The sequence below is a fragment of the Cicer arietinum genome, chromosome 7 (assembly GCF_000331145.2).
Source record: "Cicer arietinum cultivar CDC Frontier isolate Library 1 chromosome 7, Cicar.CDCFrontier_v2.0, whole genome shotgun sequence".
Lineage (NCBI taxonomy): Eukaryota > Viridiplantae > Streptophyta > Magnoliopsida > Fabales > Fabaceae > Cicer > Cicer arietinum.
Window position 1 is genome coordinate 40,403,059 of NC_021166.2, and position 20,597 is coordinate 40,423,655.

The 20,597-nt window shown below is 35.7% G+C and overlaps 1 protein-coding gene across 1 annotated transcript; it reads right to left on the bottom strand.

Moving 5' to 3' along the window:
* Nucleotides 1–3,764: 3,764 nt before the first annotated feature.
* LOC140918782 (uncharacterized) lies at nt 3,765–4,517 on the bottom strand. The gene is made up of 2 exons (XM_073363578.1): nt 4,382–4,517; nt 3,765–4,105 (listed from the first exon to the last, which is right to left on the bottom strand). Exons 1-2 carry the CDS (start codon nt 4,515–4,517, stop codon nt 3,765–3,767), a joined length of 477 nt encoding a protein of 158 aa, XP_073219679.1.
* Nucleotides 4,518–20,597: the final 16,080 nt, after the last annotated feature.

Genomic DNA, 20,597 nt, shown 5'->3' on the forward strand with positions numbered 1-20,597 from the left:
TGTTGTTTCTTCGCTACTGCATTTTCAAAGTCTTTGAAGGTGATAACATTCATCATGAACATTGTAGCTTTATGATGCATTTTGTATTGGTTCTTTTCATCAACATTGTGATCCTTTCTAGATATTTCAATGCTAGCATCGTCTTTTGGATCCTCAAAGCCATCTTAAAATATATTCTATAGTTCAGGATCATGAAAGGTGTAGAAACTTGTGAGCCTATCTTTCCGGTACACGAATCTTTCTTCATCGAATAAATGAGGCATGTGAATTTTTCAACGTGTAACTTCCTCATGTGTTTTATTTAAAAGTGTTATTAAAAAGGAAGAACTAAAGTAAAGAAGGGGATAAACATTATTAAAAGAATAACACACCCAATTTATCTTGGTTCACCACCAACGTGAAGCTACGTCCAGTCCCTTCAACCTAAAAGATTTAATCCACTAATTAACCATTGAATTACCCTTCCGCTAATCATCTACAAGTCAAACTAATTGCGTTCTAGTCTTCTCAACCTTCTAACAATATCGACCGATATTAACCCTGTTTTCAGGCAACTGTCTTGGATTGCTCCAAAATTTGGCCAGAAAATCAGAAAAAATTCCAAAAATTTGCGTTGCCTATATTTCATTTTTAGAAATTTTTGGTGGTACTTTTTTTGTGTGGATTTTATTTGATAGGGTTTTAGATTTTTCACTTCAATTTTAGAAATATGGACATTATTGGAATATTCAGAATTGTGATTTTGCATTGCATTGTTATGATGATGCATAACTAGGGCTAGTTTTGTAAATCTGCATTCTCTTGAACCTGAAATAGATAAAACATTTCATTTACGTTGTAGACTTTTTATAACGGCTAGTGTTAACGAGTCATAGTCAGATTCTGAAATTGACAACTTGTTGCAAAATATGGCTGATGCGAATAATAGAACCTTAAGACAACTTGCTGCACCTGATGCCAATTATAATGCATTGTGTATCACATATCCTGAACTTACTATACCATTTGAACTTAAATCTGGTTTAATACACTTTCTTCCAAAGTTTAATGGTCTTGCAGGTGAGGATCCCTACAAACACTTGAAGGAATTTCATGTTGTGTGTTCTACCATAAAGCCTCAAGGAGTCACATAAGACCTTATTAACCTAAGAGCCTTCCTGTTTTCACTTCAAGATGCTGCCAAGGACTGCTTATACTACCTTCAACCAGGTTCTGTTACAAGTTGGAATGATCTCGAGATATTGTTTCTAGATAAATTCTTCCCTACCTCAAAAACTCCTTCAATCAGAAAATAAATATGTGTCATCAGGAAGATTAACAGGGAATCATTACATTAGTATTGGGAGAGATTTAAGAAATTAGTGTCTAGCTGTCCTCATCACTAGATTTCTGAACAGTTTCTCATCAAGTATTTTTATGAAGGCTTGCTACTTTTCAATAGAAGCATTTTGGATGCTGCTAGTGGGGGAGCACTTGTCGATAAGACTCCAGAAGCAACAAAGGCTTTAATTCTCAGCAGTTTACAACTAGAAGCAATTTAACAGTGTTGATAAGGGGTGTGAATGAAATTCAAGCTTCTTCCCACAAGAATTTAGAAGGCAGACTACATGAGCTTACATCTTTATTAAAAAAAATTGGCAATAGGTAAAACCCAAGCAATGATTTGTGGTATTTGCACTTCTATGAAGCATCCTTCAGATTCATGTCATACATTGCAAGAAGATCCAATTGTTGATGCTCCTCAAGCATATGCAGCAAATATATACAATACACAAGCCTACTATGATCTGTCATCTAATAGGTACAATCGTGGTTGAAGAAACCATCCCAACCTGAGATGGGGAGTTCATCTGCACAACAGCAACCTAGGCAGCAACAATAAAATATTCCTCAAAAGCAAAACAATGCACCTCCATTAGAGTTCCTCGTTAAGCTGATGGCCGTCCAGAATCTCCAATTTCAACAAAGAACAGATTCCACCATTCAAAATTTGGAAACAAAGATTGGTCAGCTAGCTACTTTAATTAATCAATTGCAGACTTAGGGGTCAAATCAATTGCATGCATTGTCAGTGGTAAATCCAAATGCTCCCAATGTCAGTGCAATTACATTGAGGTTTGGGAAAGCTATTGAAATACCAAAGGTACCTGAAACTATAGTAAAAAATAACAAGGTTGCTAAGGACACTTTGATACCTAAAACTGTGGATGTTGAGCAAAATATACCACTTCCTTTTCCTCAAAGGGCAATGAAGGCTAAGAAAATGGACGAGCCAGATAAGGTAAATAAGATATTGGATACATTTTGGAAGGTTGAAGTGAACATTCCCCTCCTTGAAGCAATTAAACAGATTCAAAGATATGCAAAATTTCTAAAAGATTTGTGCACACACAAGAGAAGGTCAAAAGGTAATGAAATAGTAAACATGGGGCGAAATGTTTCAGCCCTCATTCAGCCCATGCCTACAAAATGCAAATAATCTATGAACTTTTTCCATTCCATGTACCATAAGCAATAGTTAATTTCAAAATGCTATGTTAGATTTAGGAGCTTCTATTAATGTTATGCCTACATCTATTTTTAACTCTCTTGGTCTTGGACCTTTGCAGAGTATAGGTGTTACCATTCAATTGGCGAACATGAGCAATGCTCGTCCCGACTTCAACATGTGGGTTGTTTTTTCGGCTTCGGGTGCGAGTCTTTTTCCCGGCTTCAACATGCGGGTCGTTTTCTCGGCTTCGGGTGCGAGTGCTTTTCCCGACTTCAACATGCGGGTTGTTTTCTCGACTTCGGGTGCGAGTCATTTTCCCGACTTCAACATGCGGGTCGTTTTCTTGGCTTTAAATTTATAAAATGTCATGAATGAATTAAATCAACGAATGAATGAATATGTTGGTTTTTATTAATATTTTTATTGGACACGACTATTCAAATCATGAATGAGAAAAAACACTTACACTTTTTTGTTTTTTTGAACTTGATCTCTTTTTTATCCTCTTCTATTTTTTCCTTTTCTTTCGTTCTTTCTCTTTTTTTTTTTGAAGAAGAATTAATATGGTGATCTTAAGTTGAATCTCATGTTGTCGTATGCCTTGTACTGTAAACAACCTATATTATATCCGGTTTCATTATATGGAGTTATGGTATATGTTTTCATTTCCAATACATGATAATCATAAGATGTATTCAGGAAAGAGAATTAAATTATAAACGTGATGACAATATATATCAAAATATTGAAAGAAAAAAAGAATATACATAAGATAAAACAAAATAAATGGGTGGAAGACCCAACTTGGTTACTAGTAATTCAAAGGTAGGCTGTACTAATTTCTCATGCCATAATCCGATCGATATTGTTGATCTTGTCTTTTCGAGTATATATTCTTCTTGTTTTTGTTGTTTTTTTTTCTTCTTCTCTAAGGTCGCCCTTTTGGGTTTTCAACCTAACATATTTTTTGTGTATCCTAATTTTTACCTAGGTTGTCCTTTCAGGTTTTCAACCTAGCGGGTATTTTTTACCCTAGTTTTTGCCTAGGTCGCCCTTTCAGGTTTTCAGCCTAGCGGGTATATATATTTTTTTGTACCCTTATTTTTCCCTAGGTCGCCTTTTTTAGGTTTTCAACCTGGCGGGTATTCATTATTTAAGCATAATACTTTTTTACGGCGTTTGAGTTTAAAAGAAGAGCTAAATCTTTTCCAACCATATTCGTAAGAATTAAAGCTCCACTTGAGAAAGCTTTCTTCACGATGTATGGACCCTCTTAGTTAGGAGTCCATTTCCCACGATAATCCTTTTGAATGGGTATGATCTTTTTCAGCACCAGGTCTCCTTCCCGGAATTCTCGAGGACGTATTTTTTTCTCATACGCTTTTTTCAGTCTTTTCTGAGATAATTGCCCATGGCATAAGATCGCCAACCTTTTTTCTTCAATTAAATTCAAATGACCGAAACGTGTTTGTACCCATTTCAACTCCTCTAGTTTAGCTTCCATTAATACTCTTAGTGAGGGGATTTCTACTTCAATAGGTAGCACAACCTCCATCCCATATACTAAGGAAAAAGGGGTTGCCCCAGTTGAAGTGCGTATCGAAGTGCGATAACCTGTATTGCAAATGGCTACATCTCATGCCAATCTTTGTATGTTATAACCATTTTCAGAATAATTTTTTTGATGTTTTTATTTGTTGCTTCAACTGCACCATTAATTTTTGGTCTGTATGGGGACAAATTGTGGTGTTGAATTTTAAAGGTGAGACACAATTCATCCATCATTTTGTTATTTAGATTTGTGGCATTGTCAGTAATGATCTTTCTTGGTAGACCATAACGACATATTAATTCCCTTTTTATGAATTTGACTACCACATTTTTGGTTACATTGGCGTATGAAGCGGCCTCTACCCATTTGGTAAAGTAATAAATTGCCACCAAGATGAAGCGATGTCCATTTGATGCTTTCCGTTCGATCATTCCGATGATGTCTATGCCCCACATTAAGAAAGGGCAGGGCCATGAAAGGGTGTTCAGGGGCACTGGTGGGGTGTGGATATTATTAGTGTATATTTGACACTTATGACATTTTTTTACATAATTAAAACAATATTTTTCTATGGTGAGCCAATAATACCCGACCCGAAGATACATAAATAAATTTTTTACTTAGATAGTAAATGGCATGCTCTCTTTTTCCTGTTTCATCATGTTGCCCCACTACGCTTCACATAGCCTCGCCGAGGACTGTAAGATACATAATTAAGGGTTGCCCCAGAACTGGTGGAGCTAGAATTGGAGGCTTTCGCAAATACTATCGGATTTTCTCAAACGCGTTTTGACATTCTTCGTTCCAAACAACTGTTTGATTTTTCCGTAAAAGTTTAAATATCGGTTCACAAGTAGCAGTTAGTTGTGATATAAATCTTGAAATATAATTTAGTCTCCCAAGAAAACCGCAAACTTCTTTTTCTGTACTCGGGGGAGGCATTTCTGCAATGTCTCGAATCTTATCGGGATCAACCTCTATTCCTTTCTGACTAACCACAAATCCCAATACTTTTCCCGATCTCACACCCAAAGTGCATTTGGAAGGGTTAAGCTTTAGCTTAAACTTTCTAAGTCTTTCGAAGAGTTTCTTTAGATCAATAATATGTTCTTCTTCTGTTTGTGACTTAGCAATCACGTCGTCTACATAAACTTCTCCCTATTTATGTATCATGTTATGGAACAAGGTTTTAAGTAAAAGAAAATATTTTAACCAAACATAAGCCCACACTCAACCACATTTCTAAAATTTGGATCGTTCTTCAAACCAAAAGGCATTACATTCTAACAAAATGTTCCCCAAGGGGTGATGAAAGTCGTTTTTTCCATATCTCTATTCTCAGAAAGTTCCACCTGGTGGGTTGATAGCCTAAACCCCACTTATCTCTATTCTCAGAAAGTTCCACCGGTTCTTTGAGCCCTTCTTCATCCTTCCCCAACTCGTGCCATGGATGGTGTCCTATGCTCAACATGAACTTAGCCACCATAATAACAGTGTTTGACATATGTGGTTCTATAGGTGTCGTCTCGACAAAAGCGGTGTCCACGATTTCTGGTGTTTGGAAGGCAGTTTCTAGAGCTTCTTCTGATGTCTCAACATAAGGTGTGGTGGACAAATTACTTACCAACAAGTCTTCTTCTCCTGACACGATTACCAATTGGTCATTTACCATATACTTCAGCTTTTGGTGTAAGGTTGATGGCACTACGCCGACAGAATGGATCCATGGCCTTCCCAATAAGCAACTATAAGCAGGTACAATATCCATCACGTGAAATGTGATTTCAAATGTGACTGGGCCTATTTGAACTGGGAGATCGATTTCCTCCATTACTTCTCTGTGACTCCCATCGAAAGCTCTAACAACCATGGGACTTGGTCTCATATATGTACTATCACAAGGTAGTTTTGCTAATGTCGATTTTGATATGACATTCAACGAAGAGCCATTATCAATGAGGACTCTAGATATTATATGGTTGAGGCACATTACTGATATGTGTAGTGCTTTATTATGCTATCTCCATTCGGTCGGCAGCTTATCATCTATGAAAGTTAGGTGATTGTTGGCAGTGATGTTATTTATGATGCCTCCAAATTTGTCCAAGGTGATGTCGTGAGTGACATGAGCCTGGTGATGTCGTGAGTGACATGAGCCTCGTGTAGTATTTTCATCAATAGCTTCTGGTGGGACTCATAATTCATCAATAGGGATAACAATGAAATTCTTGTAGGAGTATGGTCGAGTCGGTTGACTATTTTGTATTCACTCTATTGGATGATTTTGAGAAATTCCTGAGCTTCTTCATTAGAAACCTCTTTCTCATTTTCTACTTTCTCCTTTTCGACTTCTTCAATTACTTTATTTTTCCCTTTATCTGTGTATGCCTTCTTAAACACCACTCTCATTTCTCTTTGTGATTTTCCTCGGGAGTATATCTGACCATTTCTATTCATTCCTCCTATTCCTGAAACGTTCGTGACAACGATGGTTTTAGAGCTAGAAACATTTTTGTTCTTCTGTTCAGCTAGATGTACCTCTACATTATAGTTCCAAGGTACCACTTTGTTGTCTTTATATGACAAAGGGCTTGATATCTGAACTATTAAGGTCCTCAAATCACCAGGGGCATTCATACTTTCCTCCTTAGTAAAATGAATGACCAATGGCTTTGGGATGGTTATGCCAAGTTTTTCTTTTGATTGGGTTGCAATCATACCGTCATCCTTTTCCCAACGACGACCTATTTGAATGGTGCCTATGTTTATCAATTTTTGAAGTTCTTTTTTGAACTCATTGCATTCTTCCATGGAATGATCTTCATTGAGGTGGAAATTGCATCTTGCTTTCCCATCGGCATTTCCTCGGATTAACCCAAATTTACATAACTCAGAGAAAATCAGTCCCAACAGGGCCTTAATTTTCTCGACCTCCTTTATTAATTTGTGTGTTTTTTCAATTGCATTCACTACCTCCTTTTTTTCAACCATGGACTGGTAGACGATTATTTTTCACACTAGGCTCGTTTTCTTTAAAATTCAAACAACCAGCCTTAAGCAAATCGTGAACCTTAAATTTTAAAGCTAGGCAACTTTCAGTAGAGTGTCCTACAACCCAAGAGTTGTAATCACACGCGGCGTTCGAGTCATATCCTTTCGGGTGGGGTGGTTCTATATTTTTCCCTGGACATAAGTCAACCATAGAATTGCTAACCAGATGCGGTAATAACTCTGCATAAGTCATATGGATTGGGTCGAAATGTACGAGCTTCCTCCCATTATAGCTTTTGCCCTGACTTTCATATGAATTTTAATTCCCTTGTTAGTGTTGACTTAGAGTACTTGAGATTTGTGAAGTTGCAATGTCGTAAGGGCGATGCACAAAAGAAGGATTAGTTGGGTTTGATGCCACAAAATGGCTTTCTTCCTCCTTTTTCTTATTCGCACCTGCAGGTAACTTTTTATGTTATTTAATCTGGTATAGCCGGAAGCAATCTTTCCGCTTTTCAATCCCATTTCTACTCTTTCACCTATGATGATGAGATCTGAAGCAATCATTTTGTCATAAAACGGAGGTTGAAGAGTGTTTATGAACATGGTCACCATTTCTTTTTCAGATAGGGGGGGGGGGGGGGGTTCTGGGAAGCTAGTTCTCTCCATCGTTATTTGTCTCATCTTGTCATATTTTGCAGTTGCATTCTATCAGGAGCCATGTCGAGATTATATTTGTATTGTTTCAAAAAGGCATCCACCAAATATTTCCAAGAGCAGATATGAGCTCACTCAAGGTGCATATACCAACTCTGGGAAGCTCCTGTCAAACTATCTTGAAAGAAGTGGATTAGCAGTTTTTCGTCATGGGCGCAAAAACCCATTTTTTGACAATACATAATAAGATGGTTCTTGGGGCATGTAGTTCCCTTGTATTTGTCGAATTCAGGCAATTTGAATTTCGGAGGTATTATAACATTAGAAACAAGGCATAGGTCTGAAGCATCAAATCCATAATTGTTTCCCCCTTCGACAACTCTCAAGTGTTCTTCCAAGGCTTGCCATTTTTCTTGGGATTGATTGCTCTCGAGCAGTCGAGGTTCATGGTGTATGTTTAACAAAACCGACGTAGATTTTCCTTGCAATGAAGAGCTAGGATAACTCGAAGTAAGGGGTGAAGGTTGCACTTGAGGGAACTCGCCAGTACCATGTTGTGGATTTGTAGCCACGACCAATGTGTTGTTATTGGGGAGATGAATGTCTATGGGTGGAGTATAACCTGGTGGTAGACCATAAGGTGGAAATTGTTGTGCCTTCCCTTCTTGATGATTGGTGTGAAGGTGTGGAGCGATGCCCATTGGGTGATTAAGAGTCTTTTGGGGCACCCCCTCTTCTCTTATTTTTGTTTGCTCTAGCTCATCCATGATTTTTGACTGGGATCGTGTCCGATAACGGTGTTGTAGCACCAAGTTTTTTGTTTGTTGTGTTATTTTTTCTGTGAAAGAATATGGCATGAGTATGCAATGTGATGTATGAAAATGTAATTGTACATGAATGTTAAAGACCTATTTATTGCTTGTTTGTGAATATCTTAACCAATAAAGAGAGGGCCATGGGATCAAAAGTGGGGCTAAATTTAATTCATTGAGAAAAAGCAAGATTCAAGTTTTTCCATAAAATTAAAAAACGAAAGTAGAAACTTAAACACGAAATTTGAAAATTTAATGAGCCATCAATTTTTTCATTTGCTCGATTAAACTTTTACAATGTTCAATAAAAATGGAGATCTCTTGAGGGATAGAGAGAGGATTAGCCATCCCGTTAGCAGCTCTTAATAACGGTGGAATATCTCCGATAGAAGAGTTGGTCAAATAAACTAGTTTGGAGAAACGGTCCATTCGAAACATTCCTTCTTGAACAAGTCTCTCGATAATGTCTTTTTATGTATTTATCTTGTATTCTTTTCTCGCAAGTTCAACTCGGTATGCCTCAACGATCTCTTCTTGACATTGCCTTTCTACCATGATCTTGTTTTCAGATTGCGCTTTTACTCTCTCAATTTGTTACTTTAGATTTGCTTCTTGTCGACGGATGACTTCATGTTTTTCTTTAGATTTCTTTAGCAATTCTTTAAGCCTGAGAACTTTAATCAATGCATCGTCCCTTTCTTGACGTCTGAGTCTCAACTCTTCATTCGCACCCCGCAAATAGATTCGAGTTCTCTCATTGCTTTCTTCTTCCTCTCTTGCCCTTTTTTGTACTTTCTCAAGGATAAGGGATTGTTGGATATTCTTATACTCCATATCTCTATAAGCCTGGTGAGCCATCTATAGTTCTTGTTGTAATTTTCAATTTCTTGTCCTTTGAGAGCTAAGTCGGCCTCTAAATCTTCAGTATTGAAAAAAGATTCTGTCGTTACTTCTTCGAGGGGTAATGGTGGTGCTGTGAAAAGGCAACTTGATCTCTAAGGCCCTCATTTTCACCCAATTATGATATTCCTCTCCTATACCACAACTTCTAGGCCCTAATTCTTGACCTCTTCTAACGACATCTCCCCAAGACTTACGTATTCTTTGCAACAAGCTAGCATAATAAACGTCTTGTCCACGAATGACGAAAGATTTTGTTACATCCATCATCAGCGGTTTCGTCATAAGATAATCCAGTTGTCTCAATGCCACATATGGACGTTAATTTATACACCCTTTAGTTCCCATGAGGGGAATGTCGACAAAGACACCGCATCTACAAATCACCTCATTTATATCTTGACTATGGGAGTACAAATCACCTCATTCCTTTTTGCTCTTAGTTCTTAACTAATGTATGTCTTGGAAAATATAGTTGACAAACCAAAGATAGAGTATTGGCGAGCAACACTGGATTAGGCCCCCCTCTTTCTAATGACGAAAGTCGAGCGTGCAGTAAATATCAGCCAGAACTGCTGGTATTGGGTTCTCCCCTCTATGCTTGCCAAAAAGACGTCTACGACCGTAAAATCCACAAAGTCTTTAATAATTTGAAATAAAACAATTTCATATATAATCAAGGTGAGCACATCTATGAAAGTGTCCCATTTTCCATTTCTCGCAAAGTTTACTGCTTTCTCTTCAAGATATTTTATCGCGAATCCGATCAAATTATCTTTGTTTGTTCTATTGTCTTCTATTTCCTTTATAGGGATATCAAGTGTTTCAGCAATTGTTTTCAGTGAAGGGTAGTGTAACACCCCAATTTTTAACAGCGCGAGTGTATTTTTTTTTTAAACAAATTCATAAAAACAAAGAATTTCAATTGTAACAACCCATTTTTTCGTAAAACAAACAGAAATCGAATTTCATAAATAAAGGAAGAAATACCTTTGGATAAAATATTTAAGTTGTAACACAACGATAAAAGTCAACAATATTTAAGTTGTAACACAACGACAAAAGTCAACAAACAGAAATCGAATTTCATAAATAAAGGAAGAAATACCTTTGGATAAAATATTTAAGTTGTAACACAACGACAAACGTCAACAATATTTACAAGTAGCGGAATAGTTTTTGAAATAAAAATCCAAAGTATTCAAACATCCAAATACATCGTGGCTATGAGGCCTATCAAACATAGCTCATATCCCTGGGGTATTCTCCGCGCACACCTGTACAAAATCACTGCCCCAAGAATTTTAACTCCCCCACATCACATCAAAAAGTGGTACATGGACCCATCAAAATAAAAGTCTAGCTGACAATATGAGGTATATGTACAATCTTCCAATTTGAAATAAATACATACACTAAAGAAAGAAATTTATCCCTTATACAACCATCTAATCTGAGCATGATTCAAAAAAATTATACAACCCGGGTGATCTCCACGCTCCCTGCAAGATCCTTCTGACACAGCACCGGTCAGGTATGTCTAACTACGTGTCCATCTCTAGGGTACTACCCGGTAGGACGATCCTGGTTCTCATCTGAGGGCAAAGGCTAGATTTCCACAATAATTGTAAAGGTCACCAACCGAAATTAACAAATATCATTTAGCATTTAAATTTTAAATGCACAAAATAACCTTTCATCTTAGCATACTCCTTGAAAGGGTTTTCATATGCCAAACATGCATAATCAAAGTTGAAAAATGAAGTTTTTAACAAAACTGCAATGTCGTATTCGAATACAACATCCTTGTATTCGGATACAGTGCTATTTCATAAGTCAGTAGCAAAACCAGCACATATGTAGTTGACTACGAGACAGGATGTAGTCGAATATGAGACAGGATGTCAACAGCAAAAACAACACCACTGTATTCGAATACAACATTCTTGTAGTCGAATATAGTGCTGTTTCTAAAGTTAGTAGCCAAATCAGGATATCTGTATTCGAATACAACCTTCTTGTATTTGAATACACATCAGAAAAGTGCATAAATCAGTTTTGAAATGTTTCAAAAAGGTTTCGCAATCAATCAACACTTACAACAAATCCAAAACAATCACACTTAGCAATTAAGGCACAATCACAACAACAACTGAGTATACACACACAATCATAACATTAAATCAAACATGACTCACGTGCCAAGCACCGTAAATGCAATGCATATATGCGAAAATGCATGGACTCAGAATTCCAAACCAAACCCTCCTCGAAGGGGCGTAAATCATAATTGTACCGCCTATCACATGCCTTGTACTAAATTACCGAGATGCCACCTATCACGGATCAACGCAATTTACTCAAAACATAAATCGTAAATTTACCGCCTATCAAAGAGGTGTGAACACCATGGAATTATTGAGAAGACATGGATTCCATTTGGAATAGCATTTGATGCTAAGGTGCAATGAAAGAGGCTTGTATTGAAGTTAAGGGACGCTGTACATTAGAGGTAAATACTCCTTTGGTTAGATAAAATATGCTTTGAGGAATAGTCGATACCTTAAGGGGTAAAGTCAATAATTCGAGTTAAACTAGATTCGTAACTCGAATTATTAAGTATGAATCTAATGACGAGTATAAGAGTGAGAATATATATTTTGTTGATAATTGACAAATCTCTTTGTGATTTAGGACATAGTAAGTATGGATAAGGATTTTGGATGAAACCATAGATGTGTAAGTGTGAATTTTGAGCGATGTTCAGAAAAACATAAGGAGGGATTATTCGAGATTTGATTTGGGACCATAAGATGGTTGATTTTTTTTAGTTGGTGATTTAAAATCCACAAGGTTGGATGGAGGACCAAGTAATGCCTAAAACTTTCATAGTCGAGGGAGTTGAGTAAGGCAAGTGATAGATAATTCATGTTAAGGATGGAAGTGTTTGGAGATTTACTAAAAACGTTGTGTTGTTATTAGAAAAGTTTTCATTAGTGAGATTACTAAGACGATTAGAGTCAATAATGAATAAGACCTTGTATTGTATTTGGAGATTTTGAGGATCAAACTTTAGAATTCTATTCAATGATAGAAAGTGAAAAAGAAGAAATGTAACAAATGATTTATGGTTTAATTGTTGGTCTTGGGAAATCAAGCGTTGAGATTTAAAATGAGTGTTTCAGTGACTAGATGAACAATGAAAGGTATGTGGGTCTTTGAGATACTTTACTGCAAATTTATGAGGATGAAGTTATAGATAATTATTTCTTAGGAAATGCTTATAGGGAAGATTTGAGAAATGATTCTTTAGGACGCTCGATTGTTAGGATTCTTTCAGTTTGTATCTCGGTGAACGTTGAGTAGGAATAAGAATCCAACGAGTGAACCAAATTTTGAAAAATTTGCCAAGAAAACTTGTTGGAGCAGCACATAGAGATGTAGCTTATGACAATTAAAGATTCATGAAAGGAATTATCCCACCTATAATTTAGACATTATTATTATAAAAGGTATGCCAATGATATAAAGGCACTACTTGAGTGCATGTCATGGGGGTTGCTATTGTGTTCGTCAATCAACAAAGTTAAATGTTTGTTTGGTAGGGAAGAATTGAGCATGAAATGGAAAAAGTTTGGTGGGAACTATGATGGCTTGATTTATTGAAATCACTATAATGAAGATGCATCACGGTTCGAGGCAGGAATTTATGGTTTGTATAAATGGAAAAGTGATGGAGTGAATACAATGCGTTTGACCTGTCATAATGAAAGGATAATCATCAAGCTGCAAGTTAAGGACGCAACGAAATTGAGATGTATCAGAATGAATGTTGGCAGTAGATGTAGTAAAATTATTTTCGAGTTTTTGCAGAATTGCAAAGTATGTAATAAATTGTCTAGTGAAGCGTGAATTTGAGGTGTTGGGCATGAGACAAATGTAGGTCTTAATCAATGCATGAGATTCAAGTTGAATTTTGTTGGAGACGTGACTCTTGAAATGAAGTACTAATCTGGAACGAAGTTTTGTGTCATAAGTAGTATAGTTTTGGCATGTTATCGAAAATATTTGAGGAAGCTTGGATCACCAAGCAGATGTTGGGATGGAATTATTAGAGTTATAATTATAACAACATACTGATAAGAGCACTACAGTTTGGTGTGGTTGTGCGACTAAAGAAAAAATCGAGGACTGGTGGATAATGGAGACATTAGGAGTTCTCAGCGGTAATGATTGTTTGGTGCTCAGGGTGTCGGTGTCATACTCAGTGTTTCGATTTGGTATTAAGAGGATATATGTGAGGCTATGTGACATTGTTTTGGGCGATTGTACTTCGTCGATAGGATCAAAGTAATAGGGGAATGCAGGGAACTCAGTGGACCTTGAGAAGATTGTTGACCGCTTGTGCATTAGGATAACCTCAAGTGTAAGCCGCAAGGAGCGCTATTACAGTTTGATTAAGATAGTCTAAGCCACCATCATGGTTGTTGGCTACTTATTGACAAATTGAGGAAATGATCATCCTTAATCTCTTGTTGATAGTAGACAAAATCATGTTTAATGGAATGGACGAGCCTTAGCGGCTATGGTAGTGTGTAGAGTTATTAAGTGTCTATGAAAAAGGATAGACGACACTTTCTTCACGGAAGCATGACGAAGCAAGTTATATCATGTATGTTGAGTTGAGTGCAAACCTGGTCCGGTTATTACTCTTACTTTAAGTTTCGAGGACGAAACTTCTTTTTGGAGGGTAGTAATGTAAAACCCTTAATTTTAAATCCTAAACTATACAATTTTAGGGTATTTTTGTTGAATTTCTAAGGATTTTAGCCTAGTTTTGGGTATGTTGTGAGTTTAATGTCAGAAATATATTTTTGGAGCCCTGATTAAATTTATTCGTCAAGGAATAATTTTATTGATTTAAAATGAACCTTTTTTCGAAAAGAAAATTTTCTGAGATCCAACGTTTTTCAGAAAAATTCATCTGCCAATGGTATTGCGGCGAGAGAAGATATATTTCTGAAAAAGTGGTTTGAGAAGTTATGGGTGAAATGGTAATTTTGATAAATATCTAGATATTTGTTATATATATATATAAAGAAAGAAAAGGAAAAATAAAGAAAAGGAAAGGAAGGAAAAAGAAAGAAAAGGAAAGGAAGGAAAAAGAAAGAAAGGAAAAACAAAGGAAAACAGAAACAAAGGAAAGAAAATGCTGCCTCCCTGCTCACGAGTTCATCTCCCTCGTTCTTCTTTCTTCTCTTCTTTTGCTTTCTTTGCTTTCTTTTGCTTCAAGAAAAGAAACCCAATGCTTAATGGGTGAGAGAGAACAAATTTACAAGCTTCCTTCTTCTTCTTTGATTCGAAATAAAAGAAAGCGGTGTTGGTGGATTTCAAAACCATCAAACACAAACCTCCACATTTCTTCTAGATCTAAGCTTTATTTCGCAAAGAGATAGAAGGGAAAGTTGCTCATCACTTCGCTATGGTGCTAGTGAGTCAACTTTGGAAGAGATGACGTGAACAAAGTTTTTACTGGGATTAATCGTGATACCGTAATCGCTCGTTAAAGCTACCTTTAAGGTAAGGGCTCCTTCCAAATTTTTAGTTTGCATATACGATGCTATATGCGTATTTGTGGAGTTGGAATTTTGTGAAATGGATGTGTGATTTTGTGGAAAAGGAATTTAATTCATTTATGTGTGTTTTGATGAAATTAAATTTGATGTATTTGAGGAGTGGTTTGTGAAAACTAATTTGGCGTGATTTATGTTTGAAAGTTGTCGAAATATTTGGGTGATTGATGGTTGAGCTTGGTGTGGTTTTTGTGGAATTTGAATTGATCGAATTTAATGTGAATTGTGGATTAAATTTGACGTGTGGTGGTGGAAAATAAATGTTTGAGTATGCTCTATGTGAATTTGAAAATCATTAGTGTTAAATGAGTATTAAAAATGGGGAATCTTTTAATAGCTGGATTTACTTAATGATTGTTGTGGAAAGAGTCAGAGTATGCTCATGCATTTCATAGTACATGGCGACCGGACGGGCCAGGATGGTAGTGGTGACCCGATGGGCCACGAGATGATTCCATGTGATATGTTGGTTCATCTTATCCTTGCGGGGATTATCACATCGTGAAGGTCCGCGATAGAATGCACATTTTTGTAAATCATGCTTACCCGTGATAGGTGGCACCTCGGTAAATAGTACTATTGGCCTATGATAGGCGGTTTATTTACGATTTACGTTTTTAGTAAATCGTGCTGACCCGTGATAGGTGGCACCTCGATAATTTAGTACAAGGCCTGTGATATGCGGTACAATTATGATTTACGCCCCTTCGAGGAGGGTTTGGTTTGGAATTCTGAGTCCATACATTTTGGTATATACGCATTGCATTTAGGGTGCTTGGCACGTGAGTCATGTTTGATTTAACGTTATGATTGTGTGTGTATACTCAGTTGTTGTTGTGATTGTGCCTTAATTGCTAAGTGTGATTGTTCTGGATTTGTTGTAAGTGTTGATTGGTTGCAAAACCTTTTTGAAATGTCTCAAAACCGATTTCTGCACTTTTTCTGATGTGTATTCGAATACAAGAAGGTTGTATTCGAATACAAATGTTTTGATTTGGCTACTGACTTCAGACACATCACTGTATTCGACTACAAAAATGCTGTATTCGAATACAATGGTGCTGTTTTTGCTGTTGACATCCTGTCTTGTATTCGATTACATCATGTCTCGTAGTCGACTACAGATGTACTGCTTTTGCTACTGACTTATGAAATAACATTGTATTCGAATACAAGGATGCTGTATTCGAATACGACAATGCAGTTTTATTAAAAACTTCATTTTTCAACTTTGATTATGCATGTTTGGCATATGAAAACCCTTTCAAGGAGTGTGCAAAGATGAAATGTTATTTTGTGCATTTAAAATTTAAATACTAAGTGATATTTGTTAATTTTGGTTGGTGATTTTTACAATTATTGTGTAAATCTGGGCTTTGCCTTCAGATGAGAACCAGGATCGTCCTATCGGGTAGTACCCTTGAGATGGACATGTAGTTAGACATACCTGACCGGTGCTGTGTCAGAAGGATCTTGCGGGGCGGGTGGAGATCACCCGGGTTGTATAGTTTTTTTGAATCATGATCAGATTAGTTAGTTGTATAGGGGATAAATGTCTTTTTTTGGTGTATGTATTTATTTCAATTTGGAAGACTGTACCTATACCTCATATTGTCAGCTAGACTTTTATTTTGATGGGTCCATGTACCACTTTTTGATGTGACGTGGGGGAGTTAAAATTCTTGGGGCAGTGCTTTTGTACAGGTGTCTGCCGAGAATATCCCAAGGGTATGAGCTATGTTTGATAGGCCTCATAGCCCTGGTGTATTTTGATGTTTAAATACTTTGGATTTTTTTTCTTCAAAAACTATTCCGCTGCTTGTAAATATTTGTTGACTTTTGTCGTTACGTTACGACTTAAATATTTTATCTAAAGGTATTTCTTTTCTTTATTTATTGAAATTTTTTGTTTTTATGAATTTGTTTTTAAAAAAAAAAATAGACTCGCGCTGTTAAAAATCTGGTTGTTACAGCTAGTGTTCCATATATTGGTAAGGTTTGCTCCCCTTTATCAGATATTCCATTATTCGTTTGAACTCCTCCAACGTTGGGCCATTTGAAAGTCCTTAAAGGTGAAACATCTGAAAGGAGGGTCATAGAATTGGGTAAACGTTGTAAGGGTATCCACTTGCACATTAACAACAAGTAAATCAAGAATTTTTCCGAATTTCCCCATAAAGATTACACGTTGTACTTTTTTCAACTTTCGAGCAAGATTCTTAATGTTGCTTACATTCGGTTTGAGAACTTTCAATGGCAAGGTCTTTCTTAATGGAATAATTGACACGTCCCATGCCAAATTTAAAATAAAAAAAATATAATAATAATAATTAATAATAATAAATAAAAACAAATTAACCCCACTCACTCTCACTCTCTTTCCATCTCACTCCTTCATTTTCTGCTATTTCTTCTCTCTCTCCCTCTCGGCACACACTCCCCTCCCCCATTTTTGTTGCTTTTTTTTCCTTCCCTTCTCCTTGCCTCTTCTCACTCTATTACTCAAACCCTCAACCCTTAAAAGGAATTTAACATCCCCACAAGCACAATTTCTCAAACTCCTACAGATTCTTTTGGTTGACATTTTTGGGTTAGGGTTTGTGTTCTAAGGAAGGAAAAGGGTACCCATCTCTTGAGAGTTGTTTATTGAGACTCATTGAGGTAAATGCACAACTCTAATCCTAGTATGAATTCATAGAAAAATATAGTTTTGAGTAAAAATCTTATTTTTGTGCTTAGAGTATATTTAAATGATTTTGATGGTTTTCTAGAGTTAGCTAAACTTTAGAATAAATTTTTCTAAAATTTTGGAAATATTTTTGATACTCAGATTTGTCAACTGAGACCATGCCGGCTACTCTGAGAGTTGTTGGAGAGCAAACTTAGACGGTTCTCCATAACTGTGAGTTGACGACGATCATCGTCATATATTTTTATATAATGCTATTATTATTATTTTACTTGTTTTCTATATTAAATTATTTATTGAAAAATTTGGGGAACACAACCTTTGAATTTTATCTCGATTTCTTCATTTATTTAATTTAACGGTCGTTGTTATATAATATGTTATTAGTTTGATTTACATACGAGTTAAAGTATTTAAATCTTGAATTGATATGCGATTGAGTATGTTTTTCATGAATTATGATGAAATGATTTTAAATACGTATTTTGAGAAATCATTGTTATAATTATTAAATCGTTAACTGCGTTAGGTGCACCTAGTTATCTCGTTTTAGTTAGGGAGAGTTACCTGTTAGATGGAGCCGCCCCTATGAGAAATGTCATCCGTAGAAGGAGAGGGCTATCAACGCGATGTAAGCTCCCTAATTGATACGTGATGATGCGTCGCGGGATTGAGAGGAGAAGGCCATCCGTTAGATGGAGCCGCCCCTAAGGGAAAGACCACCCTTAGGAAGAAAGGGCTATCAATGAGATAAAGCCGCCTCTTGATTCTAAAAATTTGTATTTGTTACTTGTTTAATTTTATGATGATTTTAAGATCGTTCATTTTGATTTTGCTTCGTTATTAAGTGATTTTTAATATTTATGTCGAACGGTTAAATTATAAGTCTAATGACTATATATGCGGATATATTTAATTTATAAATTTTTCTAGATTTTTAAGTAATATTGTTTAAGATAACTGCCGCCCGATTGTAAAACAATCATTCGTGCCTTTTTGTGTTTCCCTTCTAATTGATGGTGGTTGTTGTCTCCTCGCTAAGTCTTTGTGACTTAGCCCTTCATGTTGTTTATTTTTTTCAGATTCGCAGGCAGCTAAGTAGCAAGCTGTTAGTAGGCTCAAGTCTCGATTCTATTTCATTTTGGTAGGCCTCTTTGATCGATGACCATTTTTGTAAAATATGTCAGGTCTAATGTAATTTGCAGCTATTTTGGAGTTTAGAAATTTTTTTTGGAAAGTGTATTAAACCATTAGATTATGTTCTTTGAATTGTGACTGAATTGAAGTTGAACAAGGATTCTATAAATTTGGAAATGTTGAATTTACAGAGGATACTCTGTCGAAATTTCGAGTAAAAATTATATATATATTTTTGAAATGGTTAGAGAACGGTTTAGTTGTTTAATTGATAAGTTAGTTGATAGGCTTGTCAGGCTAGGAGTATAGCTTGTGCGCCGGTCACAACATTTAAATTTCAGGTCGTGACAGTAATGTTTGAGCCACCATTTGATCCCATATATTATGCGGTTAAAGTTATTAACAACAAGCCTTAATTTTTATGGTTTTGAAAATGATGTGATATGATTTTTCAAAAGTAACCATGATAAAGAATATGATGTAAAAAAAGAGGACGATGAGGAGAAAAAAAAACTTGGATATACTAGAAGCTAAAAGAGAACATGACATAGAGTAAGTTTTTCGTATGTACGTGTGATTTATACAATTTTTTTTCATGTGAACCTTTACCATGGGTAGCTTTATAGTTCTAAATTGGTTCCTAGAGCACACAACTCAATTCTAAAATATTAAACCAATTAATAGGTAAACTATTAATATGGAAATATTACAGAAAAAGTCAACTCTAGGTGAGACTTTCATGACAACCAAACAAGATGTACATCCAGAAGATTATCATTACACAATCTCGAACTTATCTTAGGTAGCACTCATCCCGGATATAGAGCCCACTCATAAGTGTGTGAATCGTGTTAGGGTGTAAATAAAAATAAATAAAATGAAATAAATCATCACAATGAAAATAAATTGACAAAACACATATAATTATGTTCATAAGATAAGAAAATAAATAAAACAATAGGGGTAATATAAATAAAACAATAAATAATAAAATAATTATATATAATTAATTAGATTAGGCTTGACTCTCAAAAGTCCTCAGCTGAGTCGCTAGCTGTCGCGTCCAGTTAGTCTACGAAAAAGGAAGTCGCCACTAATTTTATTTTTTATTTTTTTAAAAGGGAAAATTAGATAAAACCTAAAGTAAAAGTTCTTGAACCAAAAAAAAAAAAAAGATTCGGGACGATAATATTACCCTACATCGTCTGTTAAAACGGTTACCCTATAAATAATTATATACATACTATTCATTTATTTATTTATCTTTACCCCCCAAAAAAAGAATAATAAAAAAACAAAAGAAAATAAAATATTTACATTAAATAAAGAAGCAAAAATATTTTTTTATTAATTTGGTTTGACAAGGGGAAGACCTTGCTCCTATGTATCCCCAGGTGCAATAGAGAAATCAAAACTCACGTAGTTCTTTGGTAGAAAATATTTATGTGTTGGCCGATTTTATTATTATTTTTACTTTATATATATATATATATGTGTATCGTTTTATTTTAAAGAAAACATTTTTACTACTTTTTGATTTTTAAAAACTGTAAGGATTAAAATTCAAGAGCAGATCCGTGAGTCGACGACACATATGTAGCACGAACCGAAGGTGGTAATAATAAGAGAATTTAAGATCTAACGCACAAGAAATAAAACACAATAAAGATGAGAGATCACAAATGTGATAAAGAAATAAACGATTATACAACAATCAAATTGATTTTTTTTAGTT

Coding starts and splice junctions, on each gene's coding strand:
- LOC140918782 (XM_073363578.1), bottom strand. CDS start 4,517: ATGGCCCTGCCCTTTCTTAATGTGGGGCATAGACATCATCGGAATGAT. Junction 4,106..4,381: donor AGGCCGCTTCATACGCCAAT/GTAACCAAAAAT, acceptor TTTGCAATACAG/GTTATCGCACTTCGATACGC.